Source organism: Sinocyclocheilus grahami, unplaced genomic scaffold (assembly GCF_001515645.1).
Source record: "Sinocyclocheilus grahami isolate Dianchi unplaced genomic scaffold, SAMN03320097.WGS_v1.1 scaffold646.1, whole genome shotgun sequence".
In the NCBI taxonomy this organism is placed as follows: Eukaryota; Metazoa; Chordata; class Actinopteri; order Cypriniformes; family Cyprinidae; genus Sinocyclocheilus; species Sinocyclocheilus grahami.
The window spans coordinates 1,884,752-1,897,412 of NW_015505825.1; the positions used below are offsets into that span (position 1 = coordinate 1,884,752).

Sequence of the window (12,661 nt, forward strand, 5' to 3'; positions counted from 1 at the left end):
TGCCATAAAGCACTTTATTCTTTAGATCAAACCTATGAATTCAAGATTACATACAAATATATATCTGTATAAACACTGGAGAGCCTTTGCTTTGTTTGTTACCTTTTGCAAAGTACGACATGTGAAGGAAACAGTGAGAGGATTCATTTCTGGCTAACAGCATGGAGACAATCTAGAATACTGCAGTCATTTACTGGTTGACTTTTAACCTAAGAGTCACATGACCAGAACCAACCACTGAGAAGTGTCTTTTTTGTCCTTGCATCAAGCTTTCACAAGGTGGTGCTGAATAAAAAATAAAACCTTATATATATATATATATATATATATATATATATATATATATATATATATAAAACTCCGCAAAAGCTGGTTCTGAACTTCCCGATTCATAACAGTGGCTGAAGCTTCATTACAGATGCTACAGATGAACAAGTATTTTGCTGCTTATTTTCTTTCTATGTGGGTAACTGGGTATCATGCTCCTAAAAGCTTTGAAGATGGTTTTGATGTCGTTTGGGAAAATGAATAATGAACTATCCGAATCTTGAATTGATTGAATCAGAACTAGTTGGATCATGGCTATCCAGTCCATTTTTTATGTCCTTCACTCGCAAACTTCCCTCCATCTCGTTCACTCAGATGTACGTCATTGATTACGTTGCATGAGTGCCCACTACTGAACTGGAACGTCCTAAGCCCTTGGTAAACAATAAACCAACTCCATAGTGGATTCTAAGTGATTTAGAATCCACTATGGAGTTGGTTTATTGTTTACATTTTTCCCTGCACAAATTTGTTTGGTGCAGCATTCTATATGAAAAGTTCATTTATTTCAGTAATTCAACTGTGATTGACAGTAATTGTGAAACTGGTGTATTAAATAAATTCAATGCACACAGACTGAAGTAGTTTACGTCTATGGTTCTTTAACAGCAACTTGACCCCAAAGAATTAATTCATTAAAATCTGATCTTGAATCTCCCTTTTCTGTCAAAAATACAAGAAAAGGTAGTATCTTCAGAATTATATTCCTTCTTAGAGAAAAATGGTATCTGTGAGGATTTCCAGTTAGGATTTAGACTGTATCATAGTACTGAGACTGCTCTTAATTAGTTACAAATGACCTGCTCTTATCATCTGATCGTGGTTGTATCTCTCTATTAGAGATTTATTGAGATGCACCTGTATGATTGTTTTTGTTTTGTGAATTGTTTTGTTACTTGTTAAAGAATTGATTTATTACTTTGTGCAATAAGAAAGGAGGGCAAATTGGAATAATACCTCAACGCAACTCAAATTGGTTTATCGTTGTTTGTTTTATGGTTGTCTTCGACTCAAAAGGGTTCACTTTTAAATAAAATAAACGTTTAAATAAATGTATAAGTTGGCACCCCAGGACCAGTCAGTCCGCTACAATATATTTTAATCTCACACTGTGTAGAGATGAATGAGAAAACCTGACTTTACTCATTGACTTATTAAATGCTGCTGTTGTTAAAGCTAACAAAGAAAGACATCAAGTAACAATAATGAATTAAGATTCTATAAGAATCATAAGAAATCTGCATGTTAACATACAGATATGACAAATATGGCTGAAATGTCATTAACCTCAGAAAGCTGCTGCAGTCTCTGCATGTACAATAAGCTGAAAGATGTTGGAAGAGAGAGAGGCAAAGCTGCAGAAAGCTGAAGTCGTATCCGCCTGACATCTGTTGATCATTTCAAGCACAGAGCTCCAGCAGCGTCCCATCATGCAGCTCTTCTCTGTGCTTTCTGCTGCTCATCTGTAGGTCAGATCTGTGACCGGTGTCCTCCTCTGTGGAGTAAACGCCCGAGTCTCCGCTGCAGTGTCGGCTGTGTGTGCTGGAGTCCTGTTCCTCAGCGTTTGAGTGCTCATCCACCGCCACAGCGTCCAGCTCAGCACTGACCATGACCAGCAGCTCACACACAGACTCTGGAGACTCCGGAGCCAGCAGCTGCGGCTTCTCGGAGTCACTTAACCACAGCTGGAGAGACAGACAGAACATGTATTTAAATGATAGGGTGACCCCTTAAGGAACAGAAGAACACAGAATTGTAGATGGTTTTAAAAAGGGAAATCTGTTATAACACTTGTCACTCTTTATGACATAGACCTTTGTTCATTCGATACGTCTGTGATGTTTTCTCCATTAATAATTGTGTGGAATCACTATGAAAGGTTAATGTGGCCTGAAATGTTCAGCATTTGTAGATGATTTTACGTACCGTGTACCTTCAAATAATTTGTTTTCTTTTTTTGTCTTCAAAAAGAAAGAAAAAAACAAAGCAACTGTCCATTTATCACTTATTCGATCCTTCTCATGAACATAAAAACCTAATGTTTTTTCATAATCTTTTTTGTTTTTAATTTTTTTAATGATCTATTTGGTGCATTAGAGTAAAGTGTGATGAAAAAAATTATATATATAAGCAATATCACACGAGTAGACGTGAGATATGGTCTCGGCACGGCTGTGATTTGGCTGTAGGCACGAAGCCGCAGGTAATCACAGCGTGCTGATATACAGCCATATCTCACGTCTACTCGTGTGATATTGCGTTTATACAACAGTTCGACGGCATGAGTGTGTAAATACAGGGGCGGATTAAGGTGGTCAGGGGCCCCTAGGCTGCTCTTTGTGTGAAGCCCCCCTTAATCATCTTAATCATTATGCTTTACTGGAGAAATGTATTTAATGCCATACATGGTCCACACGCAAATAGTAAGGTGAACTTACACACACATTTTCACACAATTTCACTATATAAATTCTTATAAAAGCTACAAATGCTATTCTGTCAAGAGCAGGGAGTAATTTTCTCCTCGTCTTTTGTCGTTTGATCATCATTAATGCTGACACTTAACTCAAGAGACGAGATGAGACGAGATTTTTACACATTTAAAAAAAAAAAAAATCCAATGATCAAATACATGACTGGAAAAATAGTCTGCAGGTGCATTTTGAATTTTTTTTAACTAATCATCTTGTAATAAATGTCATTTCGGTTCTACTTGCCGAGTATGAATTATCATATGGAGTAAAAGACAACAACACTCAAGCACTGTAAAAGGTTTTGCCACAAACTCAACTGACTGGCTTATCTCCTGTATGATTTCATGTGAGTCTCTTCAGACCTTAGAACTGCACATGAATTATGAGCTTCTAGAACGTTTGACCTCCTAACTGAACTCCTTTTCACAAATTGAACATACAAATAAAAACTGTATAAATAAAAAATATACAACAGAGTTTTCTTAGTCTTATTAAGTGCAAACAATTAAGTGCAGCCATAATCAAAGTATTGTACTCTCAATATTCAAAGTGCAAATAGAGACCAAATTTTTCAAGCATGATGCAGAACTATAGACAGCTACACAACCTATTATAGCCTACATACTAATAACAGCCTAGATGTGTTATGTAGCCTAATTTGCGCACTTCAGGGAGTCGCTCTCAAAACGCGGGTATTAAAATCTCTCACACACACACACACACTCTCTCTCTCTCACACACACACATTAAAATTGCTTTTAAATGCGCGTGCACGTTTTACCTTTGGTTTTCGATTTAACAATCAGGCGAACGCTCTGTGAATATTTAATAAACAACAACAGCCATCATAAAAGTTGCTAGGCAATTCAGTCAAAAGTACAAAGGCAGCGCTCTGATATACAGCATTGAAGTTACATAAACATGATGAGATTTTGCCAAAACTATTAGCTCTGGAACAAATAATAGATTAATGAGACCTAAGACTGCCCATTAGATTTACCCAAAACTAATTATATATCATATTTAACCACTATAGAGACACCAGAGCCAGCGTCAAATTCCAGAAGATCTGGCCGAGGTGAGGCGCTCTCTCCGCGGGTTCCAAATAGAGACCAAATTTTTCAAGCATGATGCAGAACTATAGACAGCTACACAACCTATTATAGCCTACATACTAATAACAGCCTAGATGTGTTATGTAGCCTAATTTGCGCACTTCAGGGAGTCGCTCTCAAAACGCGGGTATTAAAATCGCTTTTAAATGCGCGTGCACGTTTTACCTTTGGTTTTCGATTTAACAATCAGGCGAACGCTCTGTGAATATTTAATAAACAACAACAGCCATCATAAAAGTTGCTAGGCAATTCAGTCAAAAGTACAAAGGCAGCGCTCTGATATACAGCATTGAAGTTACATAAACATGATGAGATTTTGCCAAAACTATTAGCTCTGGAACAAATAATAGATTAATGAGACCTAAGACTGCCCATTAGATTTACCCAAAACTAATTATATATCATATTTAACCACTATAGAGACACCAGAGCCAGCGTCAAATTCCAGAAGATCTGGCCGAGGTGAGGCGCTCTCTCCGCGGGTTCATGAGCGCTGAATTGCCCGCTGACGTCCTGGAGCTCAAAAGCTAATTTTCAAATAGACGTTATTCTTTATTAACAAACCGCATACAAGTCAAAACAAGAACAAATGCTCTTAAAACTATACTCCGTGACACAAAACAGTATTATTTTTATAATTACAGTGGATTTGGGCGTCCGCCATGGTGAAGGAGTTTTTACATCTTATTCATTTAATTTGACCAAGTTTGTTTGAAGTTCTACCCATAAACTTGGTTATACTTTGGATCTGGTTTTATCTCTAGGTGTTCCAATTTTTAATGTGGATATTGTGAATACTTGTTTTGTTAAACTGTGATACGACAGGTTGAAAGACACTATGATTAAATATTAAAAGGCAGTAAAAGCTGCAATGGTAAAATATTTATTGGATCTTATTAACAGTAATCCTAGTAATCCTAAATCATTATTTAAGATGATACACTCAGTTTGAAATCCTAGCACAACTACAGGCTTTGATATTACTCAGTCAAAATGTGAAAAGCTTTTATTGTTTTTCATAAACAAAATTGAGGTTCTCAGAGCTAGCACTTCATCTCCTGACATTATTCTTGATTATATTTCCCCACCTCCGTCAGAACATGATGTGAGCGAGTTTGAACCGATATCATTATCCAGTTTGGTGGATTTAGTCTGCCATATGAAGCCTACACAGCGCCCAACTCCGTACAGAATCAGCCCTTCTCCAAGTGTCTAATGATCTGTTCCTGGCCACCGATTCAGGAAAGTGTGTAATTTTGGTTTTAATTGATCGGAATTTAACACTATAGGACACAATATTCTTTTGGAGTGTTTAAAGGGGTCACCGTATGCACATTTTTCACAAGTTGATATGATTCTTTAGGGTCTTAATGAAAAGTCTATAACATACTTTGGTTAAATATTCTCAATGGTAGTGTAAAAAACACCCTTTTTACCTGGTCAAAACCAGCTCTGTTCACAGCGACCCATTTCAGTGCATGTCTCTTTAAATGCTAATGAGCTCTGCTCACCCTGCCCTGTTCTCATGAGACTGTAAACTTTAGCCGCATTTAGCCACGGAAGTTGCAAACTAGCACATCATTAGGAAAGGCGATTTGCATTTGAAAGATTCATTAAAAAAATCTTACACACTTACTACTTCTGTAGGTGAAGCTGGATCACGCACGAGTCGCACGAACAAACACATTTAGGTAGATCGGGGGCGCATTCCCTTCAAAAACAAGCATAATACTCTGCGTCTTCACTGGCTCAGATGTCAGAAGTAAATGACGACTACTACTGTATGTTCATTATTACAGCCAACAACAGAACACCTCAATCGCTTTGGAGACACTCAGTACGTTTACATGAACAGCAATATTTCAATTTTAATATGATCAAGACAAAACTCTGATTAAGAATCTGCCATGTAAACAGAGATTTTTGATTATCTTAATCCGGGTAAAGTTATACTCGAAGTAAACACAAATCGAATTAAGACGTGGAGTATTCCTATTTTAGTCGCATTATCAAAGTGCAGTATAGACATGTACACACCTTAATCACACTATTACCAGTGTTTACTTTTTGCCGCATTTTGCGACAGGATACACGTGGCAGTGGTCAGTTTCACGGCAAACAAAAGAGCATGGCTTCAACAATGCCGTCATCTGTAAGCATGCATAGCATGACAAATAATTAACTGCACTTTCATAAAATTAAAAATTAAACACCTAAAACTGTATATGGCATCATAATGAAGACGAACTATATGCGTGTTATACGTGAAATTCCAGAGGGGACGTCGAATGGCATCGTGTGGGGATGTAATGACGTGCCATTATTCGATCTATGCACTATAAAGGAATATTCTAAAAGCAACTTATGTAAACACCTTAATCATAATATTGTCTTATTTAGAATAAGGTAAATAATTAGATTACTGATGTCCATGTAAATGTAGACAATCATGTCTACCCCTGCTCGACGCTGGAGCAGGGGTAGACACTGCCAACACACATTTATGTTCAAATAACATGTAAAAGTGAATTTTGTATCCGATGACCCTTTTAAGACTGTGGGCAGGGATACAAAGAAATGCTCTTGCCAAGGAAATTAATTGGTTTGCCTTCTATATTTCTGGGAGAACTTTTTCTGTGGAATAAGGACATTTTCTTATTCTTCTGCTATAACGAAATGTGGGGTCCTTCAAGGATCTATATTGGGTGCAGTATTATTGAACATCTACATGCTGCCTCTGGTTGATATTTGCCAGATTTTGATAGGGATGTAACGATTAACTGCGAGCCGGTTGAAAATCGATTACAATCGATTTGAGATGCTAAACAAATCGCAATTTATTTAGGGGTAAGAGTTTATATGAATGCATGTCTGAGGGGAACTTACTTTAGAAAAGTTTAGATGGTATTTTTTTTTATTAATCTTGCCTCTGTATAATGCATATTAAAGTTCATAAGTGCAGCGCTGCTTTGTTTACAGCGGAAACCAAGGAAAGGGTTTAAGCGCCACCTGCTGGCAGAGAGTGAATATGCGTCTCATTCAGCTCCTCTGCTGTTTTTTATTTATTATTAAAAACTGCTCATGTTGCATGTATGCAGTATCTTTGTTTGGATCGTGATTAAAATGCAGTGGTTGCCTTTAATTTTAAATGGAAAGAGCACAGACAAAGTCTTATTTTGTTTATATGAAGAGATTTATTTTATTTGTGTTACTTATTTATTTGGGGTTTGTTTTAAAATTTCAATTTAGTTGTTTTATTTACATTTACATTATATTTAAAATTTAGTCATTTAGCAGACGCTTTTATCCAAAGCGATTTACAAATGAGGACAATAGAAGCAATCAAAACCAACAAAAAAGCAATAATATGCAAGTGCTATATTAGTATATTATTATAGTGTTATATTTCAATTTCACTAAGAAACATGCAGCATTTTGTCCAAGCAATAATAAAAGGACACATTTAATTTATAATTTATCTTATATCTCATTTTGTAAAAATTAAATTAAAATCGTGAATCGAATCGAAAAATCTAAATCGTGAATCGAATCGTGCGCTGAGTGAATCGTTACATCCCTAGATTTTGACAATGTAAATTAGTCATCTCTATGCTGATGACACTCACCTTTATCTCCCTTTAAAGGTGGGGGACAGATTTGCTCTACAATCCCTCTTTAGTTGTTTTAAAGGTGACATATCATGAAAATCTGACTTTTCCAGGTTTTAAGTGCTATAATCGGGTCCCCGGTGCAACCAACCAAGGAAACGTGAAAAAGATGAACCCAGTAACTTTGTTTTGGTAAGCCTTTTTCTGCAAGCACGAGCACAGAACACTGTTTAGAGTCCCAGCCTCAGAGGAGACGACAGAGCAGTGCATTTATTGATTTATTTACTGTATATTGCTGCTGCCACACAGATCTAAAATACACATGCGATTTATTTCCCAGCTGTTTACCTTCACAGACATAACCTACTGTTTTTGTAACTCGTGTGTGTTTTTAACGTAAGCTTGTGTGTGAATGAGAGCTTAGTTTAGTACTCATGCTGTGACAGCCGCTTTCTGTGCGTGTGCTTCGGATGTGTGCGCTCAGAAAACCCTATATCAGAAGTTTAAACTCATATGCTTTCAAACGCATGATTTCAGCATGATAAACATGATAATCAGAACCAAAACAGATGTTTTCAGCAAGTACGAGCTGTAAGGGCGCAGCTCTTTTCTGGAAAAGGGGGCGGGGCGCAGCAGCTCATTTGCATTTAAAGAGACAGGCCCGAAAAACATCTAATTTCTGCTTCCACTCAAAATATGCATTTTCAAAATGATATAATAAATGATCTGTGGAGTATTTTGAGCGGAAACTTCACAGACACATTCTGGGGACACCAGAGACGTATATTACATATTGTAAAAAGGGGCATAATAGGTCTCCTTTAATGATAATAAGGAGTGGATGGCAGCCAGTTTTCTTCACCTGAATGAGTCAAAGTCTAAAGTGATAGTGTTTGGCCCTCCGAGTTTATCCAAACCTTTAACTAATCAAGTAGGCCTCTTCTGTGGTTCTTAATCCTGGTCCTGGGGACCCCCACTCTGCACATTTTGTACGTCTTTTTTGACACACTCAGTTCAGTTCATGGAGCTCTTTCCAAATGAGCTGATGATCTGAATCAGTTGTGTTAAATAAGGGGGAGACACAATGTGCAGAGAGAGAGGCATCCAGGATTAAGAACCACTGGGCCTCTTTAATCCCAAGGTACACAATCAAGCAAAGAGTCTTGGTGTTATTTTTTTATTTGTGCTATCATTATTCATTTCTTTATTTGTTCTTATTTTATTACTGACTGCTTACTTGTCATTTTTTATTCAATTCAAAGTTTGAAATCAAGCTATCTCGTGCTACTGCACCAAAATTACCCCACTGTAAAATAAAAAATACACTGAGTGAGCAAAAATTTGTGAGATAGCTAGTTATAATTGTAATTAAATAATGTTTACATATGTATAAAAGCCTACATTAAAATCTCTCACATAAATTTGTCTCTTCAATAGAAATTAGCCTACTGATTGCCACCATTGATGAACACATTTTTAAAATAATATTAAAAATATCTGTATGACATTATATTCTGCAGTTCTTCCCTGTTGTCCCCAATATCTATACTTTTCAAATTATCATATCGAAGTTAGAAATTAAAATATTGTGACAGAATTAATGTTGTAGGATGCCACAAGTTTGTTAAAATTTCCAAAGGGTGCCGCGACTAAAAAAAGGTTGGGAAACACTGCTCTAGGCCATTAAGATCTGTACAAAGGTTTCAGTTAAATCTTGGTTAAAATCAAAAGGCCTCCTCTGCTGCAGCTTCATGCTTAACTCTTCACATTAGATATTGTGCCACTCTTGATGCATTTAAATCTCATTTAAAGACTCATTTTTTACACTTGCATTTGACTCTACTTAATTTTGTATAATTTTGTATTCATTTTATAATCCTAGATTGTATGAATGTGTTAGGTCTTGGTATGTAAAGCGAACATGTGCTATATAAATAAATGTGATTGATTGATTAAAAATGCACTTAACTGCATTTTACAGCGAGGATAAACTTTTGATATATGACTAGAAGGGCCAGGAGAGCCCAGTTAAAGAAAAAAAAAAACACTTGGAACAACAGAGAACCAGCTGAGACAAAGAGCTAGATGAGAAATGACTTAAGATAGAGGAAACTAACCCTAATCCTACTATATGCAGCAATAATGAGTCAGGAGACCATACATCTTACTGTACAAGTAAAATATATGATTCATTCAGAACAGCTCTCTACACCATCTTCTGTCTTTATTCCTGAAGACAGCTGATAAATGTATTTGGATAAACAGTTCATCTACGCATAACTACTAAAATGTATAAATTGACCTGAGATGCATCAAATGTATTTAAAACCTTATGATATATATAATTTTGGAGCAGGTAACAGTATAAATATTCTGTACCTCCTGAATGTGATCCGGGAGTTGAATGGCTGGGCAGAAGGTGTTCTTGAGGAGCGTGAACATCTTGTAAAAGCAGAAGTTCAGCAGCACCAGCAGGAAGCACAGCAGCAGAGAAATCAGGAAGTACAGGAATATCTGCCAGTACGGCATCTGACCTGAAATCACACACAGCGTTCAGTCGTAATGTCACTGTAAGCCACACACTCATTCGTCTGACAGAAGATTCTAACATCATCCATACATGTAGGCTATAAATGATCATAAATGTGGATGAATATCCATGTCAATTATTTAAAAAAGAACTCACTGGTATGAGTTATACATTTATTAAATGAATCATTTGCCCAAAACGGTAGCTTTTACTAGGTACAGTGCCAGATATTTGAGGTTAAGTTGCGTCACTGTTTTTTCTTTCTGTGGCTGCGTTACACATATTTTCTTCAATCTGACATGATTGACTTGTGTGTGTGACGGAGCTGCTGACCTTCAGTGCGTGTGCAGGGTGTGTCGCTGAAGATGCTGCTCTTGTTATGGGAGCCATCACGGCTCTGAACTCTCACACAGTACCACGTCTGTCTGTCCAGCTCAGTCAGAATCACCAGATTGTTCTTCGTCTCCAGGAATTTAGCCTTCTGCAGGGACAGTCAGAGCAAGAAATGATCTCACTCAGCAGTGCCATCTATACAGTAATGCTGCATTGAAAACACACCAGTCATGGCCGTAAAATAAGAAGGTCCGTTAACACGACTGAACGCATCAGGTATTCTGAAATAATGAACTAGGTTATACTTTCAATGCACTTAATATTTCAGCCTAGATTAAGAATGTTGATCAGCATACACTTTAACTGATGTGAACATACTTTGTTTTGAAATCATTCACCAATGTGATGAGGAAACACTCAAACTCTCTGATGATTAAGCATCATTTGATGAGCAGTATCAGTGTCTATTTATGAAACACAAACCTGCAGACTAGTGTGAGAGTTCCCCTCTGAATGTGCTGTGAGAAGCCGACACTTCATTTACTTTATACACACTTACTGAAATGGGTGAATATCTAAATAATAATGATCATCATTATACCTATTATTATGAGTAAACAAAAATACAACTACAATTTAAGTAGTTAAATGTAATATTAAGAAACTATTTCTTCTTTGTTTTACATTTTTCAAAGTCCCAAAAGTTTATTTAAAACTTAAAAAAAGAATAGTTCCCACATGTTCACAGACTATTGGAGCCCAGAGTGTGTCACAATAGTTTTAACTATGAACATTTTGAGAGGAACGAATCTGGTTTGAGATCAGAAACCACCATCTTTCTACAGGATGTGGTCACGCTACTTGGCAGCATTTCTGAGACTGAAACTGAAGATGACTGAAGTGCTTTGTGTTCACAGCTTGTCCTCAGCAGACACCACATTCAGACAGTATCCACACGCAGCCGCTGCTGAAACCCATACGAGAGCTTTTGGCGCGAGTGTGCACAGATACCTGAGGCTCTGCAGAGCGCCTCCAGTACTGGATGAGGTAGCTCAACCTGTCGTTCAGCAAAGTTTTCATGGACTGGTTAGTGCTGCTCAGAGGGTCGGTGATGATGATCTCTAGATCTCCTTTAATCGAGCTCAGCTTTAAGCTGGAGGGAGGACCTAAAGCAGCTGAGAGCAGAAGAAAATAGCCGGGGTCAGCATAGCAGAATCAAACGCCAGGAACAGACAGACAGACAGACAGACTACTGACAGAGAGAATGACAGACAGACAACTGACACACAGACAGAAAACTAACAGACAGACAGAGAGACTGACAGACAGAGAGACAGGCAGACAGACAGACTACCGACAAACAGAGACTACTGACAGAGAGGCTGACAGACATACAGCCTACTGACAGACAGAGAGACGTTGATGGCTGCCTCCGTGGCGTGCTCCGCAGTTGTTTTTATGGTTTTGTTCGTTTGTCCTGTCTTTAGTTATATCCCTGTAATCAGTTTCACCAGAGACAAATGGCTGGACATTCGGACGTACACACCACCCAATATTTCACCGGTTTTCGATTATTCTGATGTTTTGCTGGACATTGTAGTCGGGGGAGCTGCGGCGCTGATCAAACGCCTCAGGATGTGCAGACGGGGGAAGTGAGCCGGCGTGCTTGTGAAGCTCAGGCAGCGCGGATTCAGAACGCCGTTGCCTAGCATCCATCTGACAAACCTCCGCTCTCAACCCAACAAAACGTACGAACTCCTTCTGTTCTCCCGGACAAATAAGGATTTTTCTAACTCTGCTGCTCTGTGTTTCACGGAAACCTGGATGAAAGACGCCACTCCGGACAGCACGTTGAGTCTCCCGGGCTTTCAGCTGTTCAGAGCGGATCGCGACGCAGAATCAACGGGGAAATCACGCAGCGGCGGGACATGCTGTTACATCAATGAGAGGTGGTGTACAGATGTAACGGTGTTAAAGAAGATGTGCGGTTCAGATCTAGAAGTGTTCTTTACTAACTGTAAGCCCGTTCATTCTCGTCAGTGTTTACATTCCTCTGCAAGCACACGTGAGCTCCGCTTTACAGAAACTCGCTGATCAGATCACAGAGACAGAACAACAACACCCGGACTCTGTTTTAATAATTGTCGGGGACTTTAATAAAGCCAATCTCTCCCGTGAACTACCAAAATACAGACAGCACATCACATGTCCCACCAAAGACAGTAATATATTGGATCACTGTTACACCACAATAAAGAATGCATATCACTCTGT

The 12,661-nt window shown here is 38.1% G+C and overlaps 1 protein-coding gene across 1 annotated transcript in view; it reads right to left on the reverse strand.

Annotated features, from left to right (window-relative positions):
• Positions 1–1,186: 1,186 nt before the first annotated feature.
• The window catches only part of LOC107558503 (interferon alpha/beta receptor 1a-like), a 24,316-nt gene continuing 12,841 nt past the window's right edge, over positions 1,187–12,661 (reverse strand). Inside the window, exons 4-7 of the mRNA XM_016242158.1 lie at positions 11,399–11,562; positions 10,388–10,535; positions 9,904–10,058; positions 1,187–2,012 (exon numbers count right to left, since the gene is read on the reverse strand). Of these exons, the coding sequence (XP_016097644.1) occupies positions 1,728–2,012; positions 9,904–10,058; positions 10,388–10,535; positions 11,399–11,562 (752 nt within the window). The 3' untranslated portion in view covers positions 1,187–1,727. The remainder of the gene's footprint in view (positions 2,013–9,903; positions 10,059–10,387; positions 10,536–11,398; positions 11,563–12,661) is intronic.